Source organism: Mastomys coucha, unplaced genomic scaffold, assembly GCF_008632895.1.
Source record: "Mastomys coucha isolate ucsf_1 unplaced genomic scaffold, UCSF_Mcou_1 pScaffold6, whole genome shotgun sequence".
Lineage (NCBI taxonomy): Eukaryota > Metazoa > Chordata > Mammalia > Rodentia > Muridae > Mastomys > Mastomys coucha.
The window spans coordinates 88,755,389-88,782,637 of record NW_022196912.1 but is presented as its reverse complement, the minus strand read 5'-3'; the positions used below and the strand labels follow the sequence as shown (position 1 = coordinate 88,782,637).

Below are 27,249 nucleotides of genomic sequence, written 5' to 3'. Positions count from 1 at the left end.
GTATGTGAAGGATCAATGGACATTCTGAAGAGCTACTAAGACTCTTAAGGATCAGCCTGCTACCGCAATACCCAGAAGTCACTGCTCCAGTTCAGAGTAGACGTATGCATCAATGTGACTGACCACACTCCCTCCTCAGCGATACAAAAAGTTCTGCCAATGCTTCCTCCTAGGTGTTTGCCTACTGTCCTAAGTTCTAATACTAGTGAAAAGCTTTTTAGTTTGATTAGAAATCTATCCTCCGAGTCCCGGAGAGAACAAATCACTCTTTTCATAGAATTTCCTTTTGTTACAAAATGCCTTTATTTCCAGCCAGATAAAATTTTTCAACTTAATATATGGTTACACATGAAAAGGTACACCTTTGTTGTTGGCCTCGATTACAAGGCCTATGGTTAATTATTAATGTGTATATCAAACAGCCTTCTTTGTCTCTAAAAACATAAATAGACTGGCTGCCCATGGATCCGCCACACACGTGTTCACGGACAGGAACAGCGCGGAGTTCTTCGCCCATGAGTCAGCCTGGGATGAAGTGTGTGGAGGCGATTCGATTCCACCAGTCAGGAGGTAGCATGCAATGGAAGCCTGCCTGCTGACCACACGACTGTGGTGGTGGTCCTTCTATGAACAGGAGACAAAGAAGACAGACCTATGCAATGTGGAGAGGCCTTTCACAAAACGCAAACACCATTGGGTAGACCCCAGAGTGTGGTAAAAGCATTGTGACTCTACTGTGTACACTACTGAAGATTATGGCACCTTTTTATTTGACACTCAATAAATATCTAGTCACTGAAAGAGGAAGAGACTCAAGACACTGACGGTTGTCATGGTGTCCAACCTCCGTTCTCAACACTGGGTTTAGGTATGGAGCTTGAAGGACACCCATCTTCAGAGTGCATCCTTCTACACAGAATGCCGTTCGTTTCCCTAGAGAGACCTTTAACTTCTTCATCAGCATTTAATCTTTTGTAGACTGAGATATTGGCTTAAAGAAGAGTATAGCGTGCTCCACAGAAAGGTTTGTCTCTTGAAGTTAAAAAAGAAGCCTGTTTGGCTCACAATCCCTAGGACCTCCTGTATTCTTCCCAGCATCTCTTCTTGTGGCTTCTGTCCTTTCCTCTAAGCCTGAAAGAGCCCTGGAGACTCATGGGTTGAGCAGTGCAAATCTTTGTAACATCTTATCTCAGTATCGACTACTGAAATGTACGATGGCTCCCCGGGACTTGAGAGAGCGGCTCTCTTGAGGCTCCACCCATTGCAGAGTTGTGAACATTTGCTCCTTGAAGGTGAAGCTGGTGTTCTAAGGTGGATGCTAGGGAATTCCCACAGAAGAAATTCCTGGAAAAAAATCCACATTCCCCTTTGGTTCTCATTCCCCATAAGGCTATGGTTGCAATTCCGGTGACACATAGGAAAAGTTTCTAAACTCATCCTGGTTAATCATAGGAAGATGTCCCTCATCAATTGGAGTTAAAACTGGCTCTTCTTTTATGAAGTCTGGGTCAAAATTGCTGACATCTTCTCGGGATTTCTGTTAAAGAAAAATGGAAACTGTGGTCAACTGTATGTAGCTGGGGCTTTGCCTCTTGCATGGGACTCAGCCCATTCTCAAGAGTTCAGAGATCTGGCCCGTACCCTTGGTCAGTAGCAGCATCTCTGTTTCTCATCCCAGTGATTAAGCAATGTTTCATGGCCACTCCACCACGTGTATTACTACGGCCTCTGCCAAGCACCAAGTCACTCTCATCCCATGCCCTGCCCTCTAGTCACTGCGTCCTGGAAGTGGGACAGTCTCGGACTATGAGGCGAAAGAGTTAATGTGGCCACCCAGGCCTTGCAAAGGGGTATGCCTGCTCACATCTGGTCAGAGGTTGAGTAAACTCATGCTCAGCTCACATAAGTGTTTGCACACATTTTACCCAGGTGAGAAGAGGTTCTCGGGTCATTTTATGGTGTTGTTGTTGGGCTTACAGCAAAAGTGCATAACCTTTTACTGGTCAGAAACAATACATCCCACTGGGCTGGAGCTGGTGGGATCCCTCTGGCTCCTGGGCATCCAGAGTCTGGCACAGAGTAAGCTCACTCTGTTTGAAAGAACTGTGTAAACAAAATCTTTATAAGCATACCAAGGAGGTCCATTTCTTTCTTTTTAATCATTGTGAGAGCTCCCACTTCTCTCATCTGATTCAAGGACGCTTCTCCTCCACCTTGTCCCCTCCCAATAGTCCCAAGTACCTTGTCTCCCTCCCTGAGCCCGGCTGCTTGGCCTGCACAGCTTGTCATAGCTACAGTGATAGAGGACTCAGGCCAGACAGGCAGAGCCCCTACGGAGAAATGCAGAGGACAACAATGGTAGCAATCTAAGCCATCAAGCTTGAGAGCGGCCCACCTCACAGTCTTCGAGCTGATCTGTACCCATATAAGCATCAAGAGATCCAGAGAAGTCAGGCTAAAAATAGATCAGTGAAGGAGCACCAGCCACCTTCCCTACTATCTTAGGGCTTGAGAGAGGCACAAATGGTGCCCCCAAGAATATGAGAAAACTGGCTAGGAATAATGACATCAATTAGTTAAATTCTTTTAGGGAAACTTAAAGCAGCTTAGGCTGATTAGCTACTGGGCTATTTAAATTTAGTTTCAGGGAGGGTAGAGCTAGCGCAAGTGAGAGGTGAAAACTTTGTGATAAGTAGTCAATACATGGAGAGTCGTTGTCTCAGGGACAACCAGCCCAGTCTCGCTCTGCAGCGGGGGCCGGCCAACCTTCCCTCTGTCATCCCATGGGAGATCCCAGATTCTCCATGGACTTTGGTCATCTGAAGAGAAGGGAGAATCTATTACAGAAGAGGCCCTGACACTCACGATTCTGGGTCGGAAAGGCGGTTCTAGTTGTCGATGGTTCAACTGGGCCCAGTCAATTTCCTTAAAGAAAGGATGTCTCAGGATCTCGTGCTCGCCTCCCTGAGTCAGGCTGCCCAAGCGCATGGTGGGGTTCTTCGTCATGAACTATGAGAGTGCAAGAGAGAGAGAGACCGTTAGTCATTCATTCATTCATTCATTCATTCATTCATTCATTCATATACAGCCGTCTCACAGGACAGCAGGCAATGGTAAAGGACCTTCTGGGAGGTTTCTTGGCTGGTCTTGCTTCACTAGCTGGATTTTCCATCCTGGGCAGTATGAATCATGCCTTAATGTTGAGACTGCCTGAGTGGATTTTTGGCTTTCCCCACTGCCATTTTAGGCCCGGCCACTAAAAGAAGGCTGAAGGGTCCAATTTTCTTTCCTGTAAATACTCCGTATTTTTCTTTCCTCTCTAGAGAAAGGCAGCTCCTTGTGAACTAGTGTGCCTTCCCCCAGCACGGCAGCTGTGGACAGCAGGCAGATTCTGACTAAGGCTGCTTTTAGGAACAGCTGGGCCATTGTTCCGTCAGCTGCACAGCTGGCCAGGGTTGCCGCTTGCTCCTAAGACCACGGAGAAGAAAGAGTGAGAGCCACTGTTGTTGGGATCTCTATAAAACGTCAGCAGGGGTGAAAAACTCTAGAACTTCCGTGTCTGGCTCTAGGAGAGATGAAAGTTGGCTGCTTGTCCTTCTGTGGCTAAGATATAAAGAGCTGGAAGATGAACCGTTTCTGTCTTCAAGATGGTCCTCCTCCGGTTTGTAATTGGTTTCTGGAGTGAGAATGCATGACTACACAGACCAAAGCTAAAACAAAATGCCAATATTCAAGTGCCGTTTGTACACAAATATTCCATCTTCATGTAAACCGGAAGACATTGCTTGTGCTCAGCTCCTAGGAATTTTGGGCTAACTCCCCTTTTCACAAGTGGTCTCCATGTTTTGATCAATTCCCAATGAAGGGCTCAGGATAATTCACTTTTAAGGGCCAGAATATCATTTTAATTTCAAATGATTTTCCACTTTTAATAAAAGCTAAATGTGAATAAAGAGATTTGTTTGGATTGGGCACAGTGGTAGCACCTGTCTGTAATCCCTTTTGGAAGCTGAGGCAGGAGGATGGTGAATTCTAAGTCAGTCTGGGCTATAATGTAAGGTCTTGTCTAAAAAACAAAGCAATAAAACAGGTAGCAGTGTCGAGGCTATGGTTTAGCAAGGCTACAGTTTAGCAGGAGAGTGCTTACCTAGCACACAGAGTGCTTACCTAGCACACAGAGTGCTTACCTAGCACAGAGAGGTGCTAAATTCTATCCTGGAACCATGGGGAACTAACAAAGCAAAAAGGTTGTTGTGGTTTTAAGTAAACCAAGTTACTTTAAGTTTCTTTGTGCTTCTTCCAAGCTCAATTTCCAGTGCTAGGGACCAAACCCAGGCCTTGTGTGAGAGAAGTGAGTACCCTACCTCTGAGCCATACCTCTGGACTCTCAATCAAGTTATCTGTAAAGAGACTAATGAGGACTTTTGACAGTCACCAAATATCGTTTTCAAGTTCGACTTGTGAACATAAAATAAAAGTAATTCTGGGTTTAGAGAAACTGTTTGGAGAGCTGAATTTACTGAGAACATTTAATAATTTTTTTTCCAAAGACGATCTTGTTTCTGATGAAGACACGGAAGACAGTGACACCTGGGTCATGCCAGGAAGCCAGAGCTATGACCATCTCAGGGATGGGTCAACTGAGAAGGATCACACTAAAGGAACAGATGGCAGCATGTCCCCAGCAGTCAGCAATCCCACAGTGTCTACTTTGCAAAATGTTCAAAACAAGTGTCAAAGGGGGATGGTTAGGATGAAGAGTCTGATGGGGTTGAATGGCTTCTCCTTTCTACAAGTGACAAACAATTGGAGGCTCTAGCAAGCTGGATTGGAGAGTAGGACTCAAAATAAAACAAGCCTTCAGACAGACACAGGTCCAATCACAGCTGTTTGTACCCTAGTTATTAACTGTAGGATACAATCCCTGATGGACATGTATCTGCAATTTTAAGAGCTCATTGACAACTAATAATGAAATTAAAAAAAAAAAATGAAGTGAGAAAGAAGGACCAGAGAAAGAGATCCAGATGGCTTGTGGGAAACCCCTAGATCTGCCAGGGATAGGAGCAGAGGATTTCTTGTGAATGTGTGGGTACAACTTGTTCTTATAGGAAGGAGGGACTGCCAGTGTGGCAGAGCATTGCCGTCTGACTTCTTGCTCACTCTTCCCTGCCCCTGCCACTGAAACTGAGCCTCCTCCATGCGGCAGAGGCATTGCCTAAGGAGGAGCAGACAAATCACAGTGGTGACTTTTCTGAAAAGCACACCAGAACTGGGCCAGGATGAGTCAGGTTGGTAGATACCTCCTCTTGAGGTTTGGATCAAGCTTTTTGAATAGCCTTGATGGGACGTTTTTAAAGATTGATCTTGTCTTTAATTATGTGCGTGTGTGTTTATCTCTGTGTGGCTAAGTGTTCATCAGTTCAGGAGCTAGCATCAGATACCCCCGGAGCCACAGATACAGGTGGTTGCCTACATAGGTGCTGGGAACACAGGTATACACTCTTAACCACTAAGCCATCTCTCCAGCACCAGAACCTTGGTTTGTTTTTGTTGTTGTTTGTTTTTGTTTGTTGTTGTTGTTGTTGTTTTTTAACACCCAGGCTTGAGCTTTTTAGATATAATCATCTTCCACATAATAAGAAAATCTGGCCAACCCAGCTTGATAAGAATAGCTCTCACCCCCATCCAGGAAGCTTCCTTTTTTTTCCAGTGATAGAGACTCTTCTAAGGGCCTACAGCTGGTCAAAATATAGAGAACAACTCACCATGCCCAGTGTCCAACCCCAATGCATCCATCATGCAACTCCTATACAGAAGGCTCCGGGACAACCATGGAAGAGGAGCCAGAGAGAGTGTAAGAGCCAGAGGAGCAGGATGCCTGCTATGTATGAGACAGCTTCTTCTAGATGGGCATTCTCTAAACAAGACACACACAGGAACAATACTGCCTGACATGCCAAAGGGGAAAGAAAGTCACAAGGCCTCACCTCTAGATGAGAGATGCAGGCAGACAATGGCTGCCAAGGGAGGAAGAATCATCATTCTCCAGGGATGAGAATCCCTTATCCAATGCTAAGTGGTTAGCCTTAAACACATGTACATGAGAGAGAACTAAATGGACCAATAGGTGCTGTGTGTGTGTGTATGTGTGTGTGTGAGTGTGATATGTGTGTCTGTGTGTGGTATGTGTGGTGTGTGTGTGTGTGTGGTGTGTCTGTGTATATGTGTGTGGTGTGTAACAATATTAATTAAAGAGAAAGTCATGAATGTAAATGGGAATGTGGGGCTATGGGAGGATTTGGAGGGGAAAGAAAAGGGTTAAAAATTATCAGAGACAATTTCACTCAAGTAAAAAAGAGAACAAGCCTCCATTCCACTTAGAAAGTCTATATAGGATCTGGTGAGTGCGAGGGGGTGCACTAAGCTTGGGAGTGTGCAGGTGATAAAGGTATTACCATGGCATCGAGGTGTAAGAGACAAGAGCAGAGACAAGCAAACTAAGACACTTAACGGGATGCGCTGGAAAGACACGTAAAGCACTGTGAGAGCTTGGAAGATGATCAAGCAAACAGCACTGGGGCTGTGTTAGTTAGGGAGGCCAGTGAATGTCATGGAGGAGTTGGCGCTTGACGAGATGAAGGAGGATCCATGTAGGACGAAGACATGCATGCCTGTCACATCATCAATACATGCGCCCAGATGCATACAAGCACCTGACGTGCCAACAGAAGAACATATCTCAGCACAGCTGGCACATGAGGATGGCAGAGCCAGTGTGTGGGCAGTGAGTCTGGCCTATCAAAAGTGTATGAGGAGGCAGGAAGACTGGCTACCGTGCTATGAATGAGCAAGGAACTGGTGGAGGGAGCACAGTCAGATGGGAGTAGGGAGCACAGTCGGAGACTGAGACAGCTGAAATGACAGGCAAGCTCAGAAACTACAGTGCTTGAGATGAAGGGGAAGGGAGAGTTGGAAGCAAGTGCCAGAAGGCTTTAAAGAGGAAACACGCCTAGGGCTACGTGAATGGGTAGAGCCTAAGGTCAGAGCATCTTCCCAAGCTGTCTGATGGAGCTGTGCGAGGGAGCACCAGAGGCAGGTCTTCTAGCATTACTACTAACGGCAGCATCAACAGTAGTAGTCAGGGAAACAAATACAGAAACAAGTATTCCTTAAGATGATGCAAACAGACAGGATCAAAATGGAATCACTGGTGTCAAACCTTAACAAAGCTGGGAGGCTGTGAAGGTGGGGAGGCACGCATGGACGACGAATGACAAGAACTCTGCTAGAAGCACACATGCCACCACGACCTTATACAGAAAATAATTCTGCAAGCCTGTCTGCCCAACAAGTGCTTCTAGTTTTGTTAACATCCTTGTTATTGATTATAAAGCCTGGGATTGGGGTTTATGTAATGCTCCTCATTTGGCCTTCAAGAACTCCCCCTTAGTGTCACCCTCCCACAATATGCTCATGGTTTACATACTGGCATGCATAACACCGTTGCTATGCCAGATCCTGACTAAGCATGTGAACCTTTGGAGGACCTCTGTTTATTGTTTGGTTTAATTAAGGGTTCTAACGCCTTGCCAAATCTGGGTGTTGACATGCTCTGTTTTGTATGTGAGACATAAAGCACCCACATGGAGACAACTAAGCATGTAGACATGGGGTGCAGGATGGGGTTAGATCTCTCAGGGATATGTGAGGGTAAAGGGCTGAAGCTGGGAAGGCAGGCAGGACTGATGAGAGAGGGAGAGGGAGAGGGAGAAGGGTGGGTAGATGAAAAGAACCGAGGCCCATTTTTCTTAACCCACATTGGGTGGTTGAAAAATAATTTCAATTATTTATCATCTAGAATGATAAATAATTCATTTAAATGCTGAATTACATGAAGACCACGTTTGGATATGGAATACCTTCAACACTGAGGTTTTATTCCTTCAGAGGAGTGGCTTGGGTTTGCTCAGTGATGGGCATGGAATCCCCTGGTGGCCATATATACGGCCAGCCCCTAGTGTCTCACATGGGGCTGGTGTCACATGCCAATTTTCATGGCTTCTGACCTCTGGAATAGAGGAAGAAAGAAGTTCTAACTGGGCATGACTCATGCCAATAATTCCTTGCACTCAGGAAGCCTAGGCAGGACTGTTGCAAGTTTGAGGCTAACCTGGGCTACCAAATACCAATAAGTCTCTGAGAGGGGAGTGTGTGTGTGTGTGTGTGTGTGTGTGTGTGTAGGGGGGATCTAAGATGACAGGAAACAGAAACCGGACACAAAGAAGCCAAAAGCTCTAGAGGGTTGACTTAGAAGACAGGAACCACTGTAAGGTGGAGGTAATGGGGTGTCATGAAAGGATAAGACTTTTGGGGGGAGTGGTTCACAGCCCCTATGTAACCTCTCTCTGTAGACACGCAGAGCTGGAGAGTTAAGAAAATGCTATCAATCCTGGGCCTGACATGGTCACAGCACACATTCTGCAGGAGGCAGAGCTGGAGGCTAGAGGGATTGCTCTCTCCTGGCCCGCAAACAGCTGTCCCTGGAAACCCTGGCCCTCTGCTGTGACAGCCCAAATGCTTTTGCAGAAAATGTCCTCAGTGTGCTCATGTCTCTAATGGACTCAGATGTCAACTCAAGTTAACAGTCCACATCTAAGGTCATTCTTAAAATACACCTTACCTCCACTGACCTCTCTGACGAAGGTCCAAATGGAAAAAGCTCCCCAAGAAGGCAAAGCATGTGCTATGGGAGACTCTGAACACATCTACTGAAGGAAGCAGACGGTTCATGGGGCCCACAAAAGCACTTGATGAACTGGGGGGAGTGAGGGAGGGGCCAAGGAGACATGGTTGCATCCCAAAGGTAAGCCTCACTACGAGGGAGGGCAGGAGAGAGATATGGGAGTCACAGACTCAGCCTGCATCCCCTAAGGAAAGTGGAGCTGATGTAGAGGATGCTGAAGGAGGGAGGAACCAGAGGCCCACCAGCCTCTGAGACTGGGCAGCTCCCAGGCTGCTGACAAAGGCTACAGGGAGGGCAGCACCACAGTGAAGTGTCCTGGATGGTGCTGGCCCACCAGGTTTGTTAAAGCATGCCCCGAGAGAATGCCCGAAGAGCAGGAAGGATGCCTGAAGTAGGCTGAATATACCATATACCTATGCATGTAGACGTGTGAGTGTGGAGCTGTTCTACACGACAGAGCTTAAGCTCCCCTGTATAATGATGAGTCCTGAGACAATGGGATCCACTTTGAAATTTAAGCAGTGTCAAGAACTACTCATCCTCTTTCAAAATGCCTGATGTCTTAGGAAGAGGACTAGTTACATAAACTGAGCAATTAGACAACGTTTTCGCCCAAGAGTCAGAAAACACTGTGTGTTCTAGTTAATAGCTGGATCTGGCTGTTGGGCAAACAGAATGACCTTCTCCTTTCACTTCACTTCAGACCTTAAACAAAAGGCAGACAGACTTGGCAGCTTTTGCCGCCAGGCCAGAAAGGAAGGAAATCAAGCCACAAGACTCTCCTATCAGTATTCCAGGGAGCCACTCCAAAAACCCGGAGGAAGGCATTTCGTGGCTCTAAAGAGAGTTCTAGGGAAGGAAGGCAGAGAAAGAACACAGGATTCAAAACAGAGGCTGGCTCTCTGCCACGACGGCCAACCTCATTATGATCACATAGCCCGAAGGCCACCCAGAGGCTGACAAAATGTGCCCTGTGTGTGTGTGTGTGTGTGTGTACACCGAAGGCACATGCCTTCTGCTTCTGGCCCTAGAAGAGTCTGACCCAGTTGGGAAGTACAGCTGCCGACTTTGTCATTTCACTTCTGTTCATGGTAGTGAAGCTGGGGGGACACACAACGTGGAATGACCTGTGCCCAAACAACTCTCTACTTCAGAGCTGTGGTCACAGAGAAAGAGGCTGTGTGTGCGAGTTTGCAGACAAGGAGGCAGGAGAGAGGACAGACTGCCTGGTGCTAAGGGGACCTGGTGTTAATGTTAGTTTTGCACAGGACAAAGCAGAGACAGATGTCCATCTGAGATGACGCTGACGATAAAGCCACAGAGAAGGATGAGAGGGAACAGGACGGAGAGGACACAGAATGAACTCTCAGAGTATCTCTGGAGAAGCCGACTACAACGCTTAAAGAGTAGGCTCTCACATTGCAGGTGCTGTTATACTGGGCGAGCCAGAAGGGAGTCACTCTGGCTTGCTCACATTGAACTTGCGTGGGTTTTACTGGCAAGGCCGGGACTGATAATCCATAGACATATGGCGAAGGACATCCCTGCCAGGTGTCCATATTTGTTTAGGAAAGGGCAGCTGGAGGAAGGGAGAGCATGGAGAAAAGAGAGCAGAGCTGCTGCATTGCTTAGTGAGCCACAGACATTTTTTATACAGGCATTCGAGCATTTTTATTATACCTGGCAGTGAATTAAATGCTTTAAGTTCATAACACCATAACTCCTAGAATGCTCATAGTTATCATCCCTATCTTATGGATTGTTGTAGAGAAAAATCTTTTATATGCTGTATGGGTGCATCACTTGTCAATTAAAAACAAACAATAAACCTGTGGCCTATAGGAAAGGGTAGAATAGAAGGTGGGACATCGGGTGAGCAGAGGGTTTTGGGATAGAGTCAGGCATGGGAGGAGTCACCAGGAAACATGGAGGAGGACAAAAGCAGGGGAGCTGAGCGACAGTAACCAGCCATGTGGCAGAACTTAGAATAGAATAACAGGATGATTAATTTATGAGCCAGTCGAGGAAAAGCCAAAGCTTATGGCCAAGGTATTTGTAAATATAATTTGAGTCTCAAAGTCATTATTTTGAGAGCATGGGGATGGGAGGGAAAACTCTCACTTTTACAGTTGTAAAACTGAGGAAGAGGCCCATTTGTAATCTGTCCAAGGCCATATAGTTTGGAAGTGGTAGAGTGGAGATTTATAACCAGGCACAGGTGACACCAGAAACCTTTGCTCTGGATCACTGTTTCACCTCCTCTGTGGGCAACCAAAGGTCTCCCATGGATTCCAGACTGGGGATTGGTAGGAATCGTGGCCTACCCTTTAAACTTCGCTTGGATGAAAATTGACAATGCTTGGTATGTATCCTCTCTGGGTCCATATGACACTCTCTCGCTGCTACATGGCTGAGATGTATACCACGAGTAAGTGGAATGAGAGAGGAAAGCAAAGCCATTTCTCCTCTATGAACTTGAAGCATCTTTGAGTCTGACCACCTGATTTTGTTACAAGCCACTGAAAGCTGACGCGTTAGAAGGGATAAAAGGGCATGTTCATATTTTCTTTTTTCTTTTTCTTTTCTTTTCTCATTTCCTTTTCTCTTCTCTTCTCTTCTTTGATACAGAGGTTCTCTGTGTAGCCCTGGCTGTCCTGAAACTCACTCTGTAGACCAGGCTGTCCTCAAACTCAGAAATCCACCTGCCTCTGCCTCCCAAGTGCTGGAATTAAAGGCGGGCGCCACCACTGCCTGGCATGTTCATATTTTCAGATGCTGAAGCTGTTGCCCAGAGTTAAGCAGCTTAGATGGAAGAAGTAAGCTCAGGGGGATGGAGGAGGGAACATATCATAAGGGAAGGTGAAAATAAGTTTTTAAAGACAGATACCCCCTCCTTTTTCTCTTCCTCTCCTTCCCTCCCTTCTTTGTCATTAAATGATGGAAGAGCTTTTTCTGGGAACAGAACTTTCATTGGAGATGTCTGAAGCAGGAGAATGTACTGTCATGCATATACGTGTGTGTGTGTGTGTGTGTGTGTGTGTGTGTGTGTGTGCAGTACTGGATGGGAAGCAAGGTTTGTATCTTATGGTTGGTATCAATATTAGAGTCCACAATCTTCATCTTTCTCTCTTTTCTTCTTACGTTTGTCATTAGCATTCTGAAAGAAAAGAGCTGGCATTGTGAACCTGACTACATCCTCAGCTGTAAATGCTACTTTCTCTTTGAGTGGGGCCTTTATTTTATCAAAGAGAGAGAGGGGGGAAGAGAGAGAGAGAGAAAGAGAGAGAGAGAGAGAGAGAGAGAGAGAGAGAGAGAGAGAGAGAGAGAGAGAGAAGAAGAAGAAGAAGAAGAAGAAGAAGAAGAAGAAGAAGAAGAAGAAGAAGGAAAGAAAGAAAGAAAGAAAGAAAGAAAGAGAAAAGAAAGAAGAAAAAGGAAAAAGGAAAAAAGAAAGAACTCTGATACAGCAAGATTCCCCAACTTTGTGGTAGAAGGAATGGGCACCCCCAGGTAACATCTCACCTGGCAGGTTACAACTGACTGGCCTACCAGGATTTTCTGTGAACTCTCCCCAGAGGCACAGTGCACTCTGTTTCATTTTTCTGTTATCAAAATCCAGTACAGTCAGTGCCCTGTGTCCTTCCTGTCCCTACAATAGGTCAGGAACTGTGCTCCATCTGCAGCTCAATGTTGGCCATGCCCCGAGCCTGTGATGGCCATCGGAACCCAGTAGCCTCTGCACGCACACTTACTGATCCCTCAGGGCGGCCAGCACTCGGCCTGGCCTGTGTCTCATAAACATAGCTTTTCCTGAACCCCAGGCCACCTTAGGAACTTCACTCAGGCCATGTGTAGGGCGCGACAAATACAGGTTAGAGGTGTCTCAGATGGAACCCCAGGTCATGTATCTGTCCTTCGTTGATTATCCCTGTTGGCCAATGCTCTTGGAACCAGGCTCAAGTGAGGTGACCACTGAGGCAGGTTCTCTACTGCTCCTGGGTAACTTTCTTTTACTTTATTTTTTTTTATTAGAATTTTTTCACTCAATATATTTAATCATATTCTTCCCCTCTCCCAATTCTTCCCAGCCACCTCCCCAGCTCCCTACCCACTCAACTTCAGTTTCATTATCTTTCAAGTGTACAAGAAAAGGGAGGCTCCCTGATGCTGCTGGTCCCAAGCCACAGCTTGAGGATGCCGCTATCCCAAGCCAGAACGTACTTCTGACGCAGAGAGGCTGGCTCACAAAAGCCACATAGAGTCTGCACTCTCATGGCCCACAACCTTTGATAGCTCGATTTTCCTAGTTGGAGAGCTGGAGATGGAGATTAAAGAGACCAGTGGTGTGAAAATTCCAACTGAAAACAAGATAAGTGAGACAGGAAATCCTTCACACGACTTCCTGAAAATAAAATCCAGGAGGCCCCGTCCTCAGGAAATGAATGTTCTATGAAGTAGAAGGAAGATGAAAAAAAAATAGGTTTAATAAAATAAAGGCTAAAAACTCATCAAATACCAAGTCTCTGGGAAGATGTGTACTTTTTCTATTGCCTCACAGGCTATCCTTGATATGAGCCAACAGGTTGCTGTTAGGAGGTGTTGATCCCACCAGAAGCTTCCATGAGAGGCTGCAGACATATCGTTTCCTCATTTAGAAACTCCAGTCCTGAAGAAGGGTTTGTCTGTCTGCATGCTAACCACCTTTCTTTTAGGGCAGCCATTTTTGGGACGTTCCCCATAACAGTATTTGCAAACTAACTCTGGTGGACTGGGACTGGAGTCCCCTTTTAGCCACCCCCCTTAAGCTGTCCAACCTCCATCCAGAGAGGCGTGGGAGAGGGAGAAGGTAACTGCCCCTATTCCCCAGACAGCTTCCTGTCCACAGACAGGGCCCCACTCATGGCTGGGGAGGGTACCAGAATTCACTGTGGTTCTCCTCTTGGTAGCAGAGGCCAGCAGGGATTCTGCACACAATGCATGCATGGTGAAATCTGATCATGTCAGTGACAGATAAACCCACATGTGTACATACGCTGTGATTTCTGTAAAGCTCGGGAACAAAAGCACTTTATAAGCTCCTGCCATTGCCAGGACTATAATGCCTCCAGAACGGGCGAGTGGTGACTCAGGAGAAGCTACGTCCTTTCAGCACTTAGCTAACACCTGTATGAGCTCAGTGCTAAGACGCTGACCTCACCTCACATAGTTAATGTGCAGCCATGGGATCCCTCACAGGTGCTGACTCGGTGCCTCTGAGCTACGCACCCTCCCTCTGAGTTCTGGGGCTCCTTGAGGACATCCTCAAGCCTTCTTTTCTAGAGGTAAATAAGCAAAGCTTAGGTGAACCTTCAAAGCTCAATGCAAACTATGCATTTTGCATATACATATGTATCTATATATCATGATTATTAGCATTTTGGCACAGATCAGATCGAGCATAGGGAAGTTGGTAACATGGCAACCATAGAAGACAATATTTATTTCAAAAGCAAGGGCTAACTTCAACAACAGCAGCACTTTATAAAGCCTCTATCTGTTTTTTTTTTTTTTTTTTTAAATAAAAATGAGTATTGTTGGACTTTGCAAGCTACCGCCAGTTTTTTTGTTTGTTTGTTTTGTTTTGTTTCTGGCCCTCCTAGCTCTGGCCCCGCTTGCTTTGGCCCCACTCCGGTCATATTTATTTCATATATGTGGGTACACTGTCACTGTCTTCAGACACAGCAGAAGATGGCATCAGATGCCCATTACAGATGGTTGTGAGCTACCATGTGGTTGCTGGGAACTGAACTCAGGACCTCTGGAAGAGCCTGCTCTGAAGAGGTGCTCTTAACAGTTGAGCCATCTCTCCAGCCCCTACCATCAGTTTTAAATAATCTATTTGTTAAGGAAGGAGGTCGAACAAGATGTTAGGAGCATGCATGTGTATTTAACAGGTATGTTTTTAATTTATTACATATACTTAATTTTGTTTGTTTGTGTGTGTGTGTGTGTGTGTGTGTGTGTGTGTGTGTGTGTGTGTAAGCACATGGGTATACCATGGTGGCATGTGTAGAGGTCAGAGGACAACTTATGAGACTTGGTTTTCTCTTTCCACTGTGGAGATCCTGGGGAGTTGAACTCAGGACATCAGGCTTGGAGGCAGGCATCTCTATTGACCAAGTCATCTCACAAGTCCAATGGATTCAGTTTAAAAAAAAAAAAACAAAATCAAATGAGAAGGCCAAAGGGGCATGAGAAGAAACTGTGTTCCATCCACTGTTTTTACTGCAGGGATTAACGGTCATTTTTTTTTCTTCTCAAGTAGATTTTCTGGTTACAATTTGTGTCTTCTATTTCTCCAGCCATGGATTCTGTGCTTCACAAGAGATGTGTGTTCCTACAGGGAAGTCCTAGTCCCATATCTGTATTAAACTTTGAGATGACATACATGAGGGTTTCAAATGCCCACCATTTGAGGGTGGCCAAGGTTGGGAGGGAGTAGAAGAGGCAGCAATGAGAAGAGACAGTGCAGGAATTGGTGTTGGGTTGCAAGCCAGAAGAAGCTAGGACCTATCCTGCTGACCATTCACTCTCAAAGGCACAATGAGCAAGGACTGTCCCTTCTCCATCCTGAAGTCATGAGAGTCACTGACTCCAATATACAGATGAAACACTGGCTGAGGTCTTTAACAATTCTCTGGTAGTTACACAAATTAGATGTGAAGTTTCCACAGACAGTGAATAATACTAATAATACCTTCCATTTTAAAAGAAGGAATTCAAATAGCCTTTCATTTATGAAGCAAAACATGGCATGTAAAATATTTAGTAGACACTAATTCCAGAAACAGCCAAAAAAGAACAGAGAAAAGAAAGGAAAGAAAAAGAAAGGAAAGAGAGGGAGGGAGGGAGGGAAGGAGAGAGAGAGAAAGAGAGAGAGAAAGAGAGAGAGAGAGAGAAAGGAAGGGAAGAAGAAAGAAAGAAAGAAAGAAAGAAAGAAAGAAAGAAAGAAAGAAAGAAAGAAAGAAAGAAAGAAAAAGAAAAGAAAAGGACAACAGGGCATCTCAGGAAGCCATAAGAAGATTGACCCTCAATAGAAAGGGAGATGATCTAAAGAGACCTGTATGTCTCTCTATCTGACTATCAGACTATAGAAACAATGCACTCCCAAAGAAATGGGAATTTCCCAGTAATGTCATGGTGGGAGAAGGAAAGGGCACCAGTCAGAGTAGGGATGCTGGCTCCCAGAAAGAGATGTCACATGGTTGTAACTGCTTGTCAGACCACCTTAGAGAATGAAGCCTGGGCAGTGGTGGGTCAGTGGTCAGCAGGACCATGCCTTGAGCTGGGAAAGGTTCTTGACCCTCTGTTTGAGCTTTAAACTCACTTCAAGACCCTGAAGACAGTCTTGGGGGCATTCACTTGGTCACTTTGTCATCTTCCCCATGTGCCCATACTGAAGAAAAACTGACCCTCAAAGCTGAGCTCCTGGGAAAGGGGGCATGAAGAGCTGTCTTGGAGATCACCCTGTCTTTCTAGCAGGACAGGCTGGCCTAGCTGGACAGAAAGGACTCCACAGGTCCAGGAGCAGCAGGGAAGTGCAGCATCTCCCTGTACTCTCTCCACGGGGCTGAAGGGCACTTCTTGAGAAGGCAAGACAATCTTTAAGAATGTGAAAGAAGCGAATGTGTAAAAGTCACTGGCTCGTTTTATACTCATCAATAAGTATGATGGAGTGATGCTGACAAGTCTAGGGTCCTTTGACTCTTGCTTGGACTAAAAGTTGCATCTGGGACCAGGGATGGGTTTTAGAGGTGTTCACATTGTTTGCCTTTTCTGTAGATTTATGAGATTAAACCCTCATTCTTTCATGAAGGCTAAGCTCATTTCTCTTACAGAGACTGAAGAGAGTTCCCTGTCCACTCGCAGAGCTTGCAGAAGACTCCCATTCACATGTTCTATGACAGGAACTTTCAAATAAATAATTAGAAGGGGACAATGACTTGATGGACCCAGCACTCAGCCTTGACTGATGTGCCTGGCTTTGCTTCTGTTGTTTTCTCCCCTATCCTGGATTGTTTTGAAAGGGATCTTTCCCTGTGCAGATGTTCTGCCGATTGGTCCACACTCCAGCACTACCACAGCCTGGATAATCTTTGAAACATACGACATGATGTGGTCATGCATGCTTGTGCGAAATGCTTCAGACCCAGCTTGGGACTTCAAAGTCCAAACACCTTTCTGAGCTCACCATGTCCTCTGGGCTTTTGATGTATTTTCAGGCCTATCTTTTGTATCCCTTGTTGTCTTGCCCTTGGTTTAGAATATCCCAGCTACCTGCCATTTAGTTACCCAAAGGGGCTCCTTTTTCTCAAGACCTTTACATACTTTAAGCCCGACCCATTTCTCTTTCAAGTCTCCTCAGGATGATTTCCTCCGGATGACTGCAGCTCTGTTGGCTTTGCCTTCACAACACTGGGCACATTTTGTTATTAAGTTCTGAGTATTCATTTCGTGTGTTATTGTTTCTTCCAAATATCTTTTTCCTTTCTACCCCAACTAAACTGTAAATTCCATAAGGTAGAAAACACAAGATGAATAAGTAGCACCTTACTCAGATACCAAATATTCAGACAGACTTACACGCATAGACAAATTCTGGCAGCACCTGCACACACACACACATTTCACACACATCTACTTGACATATATATTACTATACCTATTTGGCTCTTTGAACCCTACGTATGTGTCTTTGGTTATATTCAATGGTATCAGACAAACAAAATTACAATTCTTTCAGAAAGAAAAATCACCTAGCATAGACTCACATGTAGTTACGTGCTTAATAATCACAATGATGTTTCTAGGATGCTCAGGAAGAGGATGAGGGTAATGAGTCCTTAAGTGCATCGTAGAATTACTACTCGTAATTTAACCATGCTAATTACTTGCTTTCTGTTGGATGTGCCACTTCGAAACATTTCCATGCGTGTTGCCTCATGGAAATGAACACTGTAGCCGGACATCACTGGCGCTTCCCAGTTACGGTGGGAACCAGTCACAGAAACAGAACAGGACTCAAGACTCTAAGGCTAATGTGCACTCACATCCTTCTAACACGTGGCATCCTTGGTCAGCCTCACCATTTTTCTACAAGTCAAGGATTTAGAGAAATTTGCTCTTAAAGATTTTCATCCCTGAACTTCTGTGTTTATATTTCTAGTAATTACAGTGCTTTAATGGAATGAGAAGTAAAGAAAACTGGTTTCAGTTCAAACCTTAGCACTCATATTGTGCCTGCTACTTTTAGGACCATGCGAGACACCATCCAATAGATCTGGTTATTTAGCATTAGGGGCTCTTGAAGTCACCATGCTCCCATAATCACTGGTTTCAAGGGTTCATCAATCAAGAGACCAGAACTTCATCTGCCAACTAAAAAGGTGTTCTGTCTTAAAAACTGTTCTGTCTTCACTAATAGCCAACACGGCTTCATTCCTACCCTTCAGGTCACTGGGTGAGGACCTCGTACTCCCACGTTGCCCGCACTTTCCAGCAGGCACCAGCTTTTAGGGGCATCACACAGTGTAACTGGTTATTTCAGTAGACATGTTTCAGCTGTTCACGTTTATACAGACTGAAGTCATCCTTTCTTAGCTTCTTTCCGACTGTATCTTCTTCAACGCCCCAGGACCCATCCCATCCCATCCCCCATCCCTTTTTAGTTCTTTACTGCTCTCCGGCTCAACACCTATCCCGTAGTTTATACTGAGAATCTCTAACCTATACTGAGGTCCAGAGCCACATCATCAACTGACACATACAGCCTAGTTTCTAAAGGCCTCCTGGACCCATCAAAATCTGCACAGCCTCACCTCAGTACCCTGATGCTCTGCACTCTGCACATGCTGCTCCAACGGCATAGAACTACTAGCCACCGTTCTTGGAACATTTGCTCTGCTTCTTGCCTGAGGCTTTGCACATACTGTTTCTTCTACCTGCACAATTCTTGTCACTCTGTCCCTCCATCTTGTTCCTATGTCACCACCCCTTCTTGCCTCAAGAGATGGAATGTCCTTGAAGATGATTCTCCTTGATAATGAATGTGTGAAGTGTTCAATGACCTATTCCCAACTCCTCCTTGACAGTGGGCGGCAGAAGGAGGCCTGGTCTTGCCACCTTCACATTCCTAGCATTTCACATAAGGCATGCCAAAGGCTAACCTGACAAGCATTGCAGAATGAAACCAAACACGATGATTGCCTAACAGATAGGCTTCTTCTTTCAGGGTGTCAACTACTCTCCTCGGTAGACCGATTCCCATGTCTGGTATTATGGCATTGTTCAGATGCACAGCCTCTAAGAAACACTCTGATTGATTATTACCATCTGTGTTATGTCTTACTTTATGGAGAGGTGGGTAGAAACAGGGTCTGTGCTCATGTGAGTACCAACCACACAGCACCCTGGCACACCTTCCAGTGGCTTAAGTTCCTGGTACAGCATACGACTGCCATCAGGTAGTAATTTGGTGGGAGAAATAAGGGGGCGCTAAGGGTAGAAGGTAGTCATTAATGGGAGATAGACAAAATGGGTAGGAACAGATGTACTCTGGGTGGATTCCTTAGGACAACAGGAGTCCGAAAAATCCGGATGCTGAGACTAGATGTTGGCGCATTTCCCCTCACATTTTGAGAACTGCAACAAATAGATTTAACCCCAAATCTAGCATTTTAGCTATTTCTCAGAGAAAAAGTCAGTGTCATTAAGCATATTTATGTTCACATCATGTTACAACCCTCTCCTGAATGTTTCCTTCTCTAAAACACCTGTAACTCTGCATTTCTCCCGCGAGAGGCCCACTCTTCCTTCCTCAGCTCCTTGGGACCATCGCCCTCCTGCTGTTTCTGTGAACTGCACTATTTTAGGGGCCTTATGTAAACAGAATCACATAATCTTTGTCCTCTAATTTTGGGCTTATCTCACTCAGCATAATGTATTCAAGACTTTGTCCAGGTTATAGCATGTATCAAGAAAATCACCTTTTAAGTCTGAGTATTTCATTGCATGGATATACCACATCTTTATTGTCTACTGATAAACATGTGCGCTCGTTTAACTTTTCAGTATTGTGAATATTGCTGCCATGATTGAGTCCTTGCTTCCAGTTCTTTTGGGTATGTGCTCAGAAGTCTGATCTCTGAATCAAATGGTAACTCTTCCTTGAGTTTCTCGAGGAACTGCCTACCATTATTTTTACGGTAGCTGTATCTCTTTACACCCTCATCAGCAATCCAGAGAGGTTTCACCTTATGTGAGTAATTGCTTTGTGGCTTCTACTGAGGCAGATTTCTCTGATCTTCTCTCTCTTATCTACGAAATAAGGCATCAGAATGTGAAAGTCTCTAAAGTTTTGCCCAGCAGTAGAGGAGTTAACTTGACTGAAATAAGTCAAGATGTGACAAGAGCCGAAAAGCTGCTGGGATGGTTCATGGCGTTTCAGTCGATGCTCAAGCAGGTCCGACTATTGCAGCAAAGTCCCAGCCTTCTCAGATTCTAACATTATTTTGTGGATGCACTGGTCAGAAGAGTAAAGATCCTTTCCTGGGCATACACTCTGCTGATCATGATCCAAGCATCCCCACAGGATCTTTGAGGGCAAATACCCTAGGTTATATGATCTTTGGGGGCAAACATCCCAGGTCCCATAATCTTAGAGGGCAAACATCACAGGTCTCATGATCTTAGAGGGCAAATACCCCAAGGTCACAAGTGGAGAAACTGAGGCCCTGAAGTTATACCCCTTGCCCAAGGTTGTGTAGCAGCCATGGGAAGAGCCTAGATCTGCCCTCAGACTGACTTCTTTTTCCTTCCTCTCTCTCTTCCCCTTTTACTTTTCAACAGGGTCTCTCTATGAAGCCCTGGCTAGTCTAGAACTCATATAAATCAGCCTGGCCTTGACCTTACAGTGATCCTCCTGCCTCTGCCTCCAGAATACTAGGATTACAGGTATGAGCACCATGCCCAGCTTTCCCGATTAGCATTTCTTAATCCTTCAGGGATTTTTTTTGGTTACTTTCTCCATTTAAACACTCCAGCCCTCGGTAAAGTGTAGCCCAGGGTGGTGATTGGAATGTGCTAAACCCAGGGAGTGGCACTAGTAGGAGGTGTGGCCTTGTTGGAGGAGGTGTGGCCCTGGTGGAAGAAGTGTGTCACTGTCAGGGTGGGCTTTGAGACCTCCTCCTTGCTGCCTGAGGACAGTCTGCTCCTGGCTTCCTTTGAATGAAGATGGAGAACTCTCTGTTCCTCCTGTATCACGCCTGCCTGGATGCTGCCATGTTCCTGCCTTGATGATAATGGACTGAATCTCTGAACCTGTAAGCCAGCCCCAATTAAATGTTATCCTTATAAGAGCTGCCTTGGTCATGGTATCTGTCCACAGCAGTAACACTCCAACTAAGGCACCCAGTATTCTCAATTGTAGCATTTATGTTTCTCACTTTCAGGCAGGAAGACTAAAATACACAAAATTGCCCCAGAAATCCTACCGGTGAATTTTTTTTTTTTATAGTAATTTTTGTCTGGCAACTTTCAAGTGCTTTTGCAGTTGCTTTGACGTCAGATTCTTTGAAGGTGTGACTAGGAGGATGCTTGCTGTGTGCCTGGAAGGTTTCCATATAGTACTGAATTCAGCCCTAGCAGGAGCCCTGTGGGCTCCATTTCATTGGCTCTGTTTTACACTTGTGGGATCAGAGACTCACAAAAGGGAAAGAGATTCCCCAAGGCCACTTCACCCTAAAGGATCAGTAGGGAAGCCTTCATTGTCAGCCTGGACCCCTGCTCCTTCCTGCAGAGATGACATCCCACCCAGGGAATAGATTTGATCTAAGGTGCTGCCTACAGCCAAAGGAGGATCTGGTGTTAGAGAGAAGCCAGAGAGGGGGTGACAGTATGCACAGTCCTTCTACAGGCCATGGATCTACATGGAGAAGGGACACCCCAGTCTGCACTGAAGCTGGGCACATAATCGCTGGGGTCTGTTTCCTGTCAGAAGGAGTCTGTGGAGATGTCCCTGCCTGACAAAGGCTAGTTAACTGAAAATATCTGCTGTCTACTTCTATTGAGTTTTTCTTCTTAAGGAGAAATGGTCTTAATACTCCATGGGACTCTCAGCATCGATCAGAGAGGGGTCTCCGGGTGCTCCCTGGTCATGTGACTTTTGTCTCCTGCCTTTGGGAGTAGCATAGTGGTCTTTACAGCTTGAACTAGCAATTTGTTGCATTACAAATGCAGCGATATTTCTTTTATTTAAGTAATAAATAATGTCAAAGCGGCTGCAGTAAGTGGACATGACACCTGCCCCACAAAAAGCCATTAGTATGTCGACGGTGGCTGCTGCCAGTCTTGTGGCCCAGAATGCCTTGGGAATCACAAGGATTCCAGGTCACAGCACTGGGAAAGTAACAATGCAAAGCGGGCTTAGCTGTGCAGCATGGCAAAGCTGTCTCACCACAGCTTGTTATCAAGGTTAGCTGTGGCCTGCCTCCGTGGGTTCAGTTCCTCCCAGGAAGTTAAGAAATGTCATTCATGGCTGGGCGGTGGTGGCGCACGCCTTTAATCCCAGCACTTGGGAGGCAGAGGCAGGCGGATTTCTGAGTTCGAGGCCAGCCTGGTCTACAGAGTTAGTATAGGACAGCCACGGTTACACAGAGAAACTCTGTCTCGAAAATGTCATGGCAGTGCAAGGGTGGGGGGATACCCAGAGGACCCCCATCCACACAGAGGAGAAGGGGAGGGGGAGGGGAGAGGGAGGAAGAATTATGGGAGGGGGCAGCAAGGAGGGGCACAGTGAGTGGGATGTAAAGTGAGTAAATAAAAAAGTAAATTAAAAATATTTAAAGAAAGAAAAGCTGAAAATGAGTGACAGTAAAGTATTCAAATAACAAGAAAGAAAGCAAGAAACAAACAAACAAACAAACAAACAAACTTACTTCATGGCATGAGTCACAGACATATAAGCTCTGCTCCCCCACACTTTACTCATAAAATTATAAAAGCCACATCCTTCCCTCACTCTAAATCTTCCAACTATTTAAATAAATTAGTCTTATGAAAATTAAGCTAGCCTGGAGACATCTGGTAGAAACTCAAAGCATTTTATTTTTACTCTGTATGACATGAGTGTTTTCTCGGTTTTGGTGACTCCTGCGCTCCTAGACTCATGAGCTGTGACGCACATTGAAAATATGTGACTAGGTGAGAAGTGAGAGGGATTCTCTGAGGCTTCTGTTATGGGTGGTGCGCAAAATTCTCAGGGACAATCATATCTTCAGGATCGGTATGCAGGCCCCTGCATAGATATTTTCAAAATAGTAATGCTTATAAGTCTGGAGAGTCTTGGAGGGGACAAGATTTTCCTATGGCAGCTAATATTTACCAAACCTAATTTTTTGTTGTTGTTGTTTCAAACCCATACAGAGGGCATCTACATCACAAAAGAAAATGGCAGAGGGATGGAAGCAACCCGACCCAGGATTCAGCAGACACCAAGCCTTCAGGGGATGGAAAGTTCCAAGAGTGAGCAGCTGTGGTGGTGCCTTCTGGGGAGGAGCAGAGATAGACATATCAGGTACCACAAGGGGCTACCTGAGCCCCTCAACCTGAGATGGGAGCCTCCTCAGCCCAGCATCGCTGTCATGCCGGTCTGGTTCTAGGAGCTCTGCTTACGGGAACCGTGGTGACTTTTCTGGTATGGAAAAGGAGGACCAGAGGACGGGACTGAACTTAACAGCATAGGTCTGCTATCTCCTTCTCCTGTGGTTGCTTCATGAACTAATGGCTTCCCTTCCTTCCTGCAGCTCACTGTGAATAGATGTCTGTGTCCTGTGTGCAGGTGATGTGTTCAGCCTGGCATAGTGGCAATAAGCCACCTCTCCACGCTGATCAACGTCCCTTCCTCAGACCTCTCTGTTCCAATCTGGCAGCCTGGGGAACTTCCATCCATTATTGAATACTAAGCTACGACTGACTTTAACTAAGTATTTGCATATTGGAGTGTAATTTCTTGCACAACTGTGTGATTGATGAGTGTCCTAAAGATGAGTGAAAATTAATAAAGAAAATAAAGTTTTGGAATGTTAAAACAAAAAAAAGAAAAAAGAAAGAAAATGAAAGAAATAGAAGTTGAGGATTGTGCTCATATAATGAAGTTCACATACACCTCATAGATGTTATTCATGTATCCTAATTTTCACCAAAGCATATACTTTAAATTCATTTTTATATCTCCTCTGCACACAGTAGGTACCAATGTGAATTTTGAACTCAACCAATGCGGTTACACAACCATACCAACTGTTTTATTTTCAATCGAAGGGCATCAAATCCATGTTCTTTCTTACTTCAAAATACAGCAAGGAACATGGTAACTTGAATGTATTAACAACAAAAGATGACTTTCTCACAGTGGCACCTTATCGTGTTATACCAAAAGCCTGAGCTTGGCATTTGGTCTTGCATAAAAAGCTGACATGGTGGCCTAGGGAGGTTTTGAAGAACCCCTCCTCTTTCAGCACTGAGAGGAAGTCTTCTCTGTCTTGCTCCTTGGACATTGTCAACAGAGACAAAACTGATATGACGAGCGATGACTGACTTTCGTTTGGCCCATATGTGGCCTGCATGAAGTGGGTCCTTCATCTCACTCAGATTCAATCTATAAGTGCTAGGAACTCTTGACTTTTCCCTACGACTCCCCTATTGCCAGTTGATGCTGCAAATATCCCAGAAATAACAATAGTGTAAGAGGAAAACAGCCTAGGAGAAATTCTTGATTCTTCAGACAGAAACACAAATTTTAGTTGGTGGTGGCCGCCGTTAGAAAAGACACAAGCAGCCTATGAGGGGAGCTCATCTGTGACAGGCTGGAATCAGGTTGGGTAAGTCAGACTCACCGATTTGAGGATCCCTGTGGCATCTTCGTGGAGCCAGGTAGGGTAGACGACTTCATCATTCAGTATGGCCTCAAAAAGGTCATCTTCATTCTCAGCCTCAAAGGGTGCGTGTCCGCACAGCATCTCATAAAGCAACACACCCATGGCCCACCAGTCTACTGCAGGTCCATACAACATCTCCTGAAGGATCTGCACAAAGGGGGGGTGTGAGAGGCGCCTCAAGTATGCGCTTAACAAAAGTGTTCTTTGTGACTAAGAATTAGGAGATAGCAACACTAGAAAGCACAAGTCCTGCTTGCTAACATGCGTGTTTCATTCACCTCTGCAGAGAGTGTGCTAGGTGCCTCCTCTGCTAAGTGGTTCAGCATTTATGACTTGCTTAGGCCAATACAATGACACATACATATCAAAACAGGTTTAGAAATATCTGATGTGGAGGGAAAAGCATACTAGGTTCATTTATCCATAGCGAGGAGCTACAACTACTTTCTTTAGATTTGCTACAGGGGCTAGAATTAAACCACCAGGTAAAGATCAAAGGACAGTGAGCCATGAGCGAACCAATCACACAATTTGTTAATATCTCTCAAACTCTGATTTAGACCGATGCTCGACATTTTCAGTTGCCATTCATTTGATGAGCTATATGTGAGCCTGGAGTGTTAGTGTGGGTTCGGCCCATGGAACTACGGCAAGTGTTCACACCTAGCCACACCTAGCAGGTACACTCACCTCTGGGGCAATGTAGTCAGGCGTGCCGCAGAAGGTGGCTGTGGTGACCCCATTACAAATCCCCTCCTTGCACATTCCAAAGTCGGCCAGTTTACAGTGACCTTCGTGGTCCAACAGCACGTTGTCCAGTTTCAAGTCTCTGAAAGAAACCAGGGACAGCATGTGATAGGCAGCCAGACCACAGTAGTCACATGGGCTTCCTATACATACTCAAACGTTTCTGTACAAACTTCTTTGGGCTACTGGAATTAAAACATAAAAAGTATACAACAGCTCTCAGAACTTGCTTCAGGGAGCCTAGAAGATGAGTCCCCATGAATGGGCTAGCCACGTAGAAGAAAGAGGTCCTCGGTACGAGGGTAACTTCCCTAGGCTTCCCAGGCACTTTGCACCCATACAAAGGCCAACCACCAACACTCCATTTTCCACATTAGTACCCATGTCTTCCCATCAGAGTTCACTCAGTGAGCATTTGAAGAACAAGTGGCAGCTGTTTTGCAGGGACTGTGACAGCCATTCAGAGTTGGGTGGTCATAGCCAGGTGTGGAAAAGGCAGGGGAGTTCTGAGTCAGAAGCCAGATTAGGTGATAGAGTAAATTCACTGCCAGCCTGTGCTATAAGTCTTAAAGCATGTATGTCTCACAGGAATCTTCTCAAGGAGCTCATACTGTAACAGGAGCACGAATATGCGATTGACCCTCAGCTCCACAAAGACAGGAATCTGGTTATCTTGGTTCACTATTATGCCTAGCACTTAATAAACATACCAGAGTAGGGGAGAGAGGGAGGGAGGGAGGGACAGAGAGAGCATGTCCATTGCTCTATAACATCAGGGACATGGCAGAATTAAAAACTCAGTATTGTGAGAGAAAAAAGTCAAAATGAATTCCTTCCAACAGGAGAGAGGGTAAACCTCACAGTAGGAGAAATGGAGACAGAGTGTGCCTGGCTAAGAGGAGGATGTGAGAAGGTTGTGGTGGGAGATGGATCGAACAGGTGCCCCGTGGCAGGCAAGGAGGTATGGATGTGCAAGTGGACTCAGACCATACGCCGGACAGGAACACGGAGATGTGAAAAAAAAAAACACCACTGGGCTTTAAAGCTATGGCTGCCTAGTGCCACCCAAGGAGATTTTGATATTTAATTCCTATGTCAGAGGGAAGCAGTAGCTTAGTCAGAGGGCAACAGGTTCCCTGCAGAACAGGGAAATCAGCAAGGGGCACTGCAATGTCTGGGGGAGGCTGACTCCTTAACCAGGTGGTAGTGGGAGGCAGCCATTGGAGGGGGAGCCAGTGGGGGGGGCAGCCATGGGGGGGCAGCCATGGGGGGAGTTCTGTGGAGGAAGAGCAGAGTAAGCACAGGCCTTGTGAAGTACAATCGGCACAGGGCCGCTGATGAGGTGACGTTGGGGAAGCAGGAAGCCACCTCCCAGGTTCTGTCTTAGAGCCAGTAGTTCAGGAAAATGAGACAGGAGTGGGAACAAGGTCTGTGTGAGTACACTCCAGGCCGCTGAAGGTCTAGGTACTGGGCATCTCAGATAAAGGCTCGTTCCACCCCTCCCCCAACATCTTAGAGAAGTTACTGGAAGGAAGTATTTGGCGAAACAAAACAAAACAAAACAAAACAAAAAAAAAACCCTTTAGTGTAGGCAGGCACACACATCTCATCTGCAGATTGACAACGGTTATCAGCAAGCCCAAAGGCAATAGTGTTCTAACACAACTTCTGGTATGGGCTCTAGCATCCAGCTGTCCATCACTAGTCACAGTCTGGACACTGTTACCAAGGAAGGCTGCAGTAAGCTCAGGGTGGGGAGAGGAGTCCTGTCAATCATCATGGGCT

The 27,249-nt window shown here is 45.6% G+C and overlaps 1 protein-coding gene across 1 annotated transcript in view; it reads right to left on the bottom strand.

Moving 5' to 3' along the window:
- Window positions 1-279: 279 nt before the first annotated feature.
- Window positions 280-27,249, bottom strand: part of Prkch (protein kinase C eta) — a 203,096-nt gene continuing 176,126 nt past the window's right edge. Inside the window, exons 11-14 of the mRNA XM_031356847.1 lie at window positions 25,408-25,546; window positions 24,676-24,864; window positions 2,866-3,009; window positions 280-1,537 (exon numbers count right to left, since the gene is read on the bottom strand). Coding sequence (XP_031212707.1) covers window positions 1,391-1,537; window positions 2,866-3,009; window positions 24,676-24,864; window positions 25,408-25,546 — 619 coding nt within the window. The 3' untranslated portion in view covers window positions 280-1,390. The remainder of the gene's footprint in view (window positions 1,538-2,865; window positions 3,010-24,675; window positions 24,865-25,407; window positions 25,547-27,249) is intronic.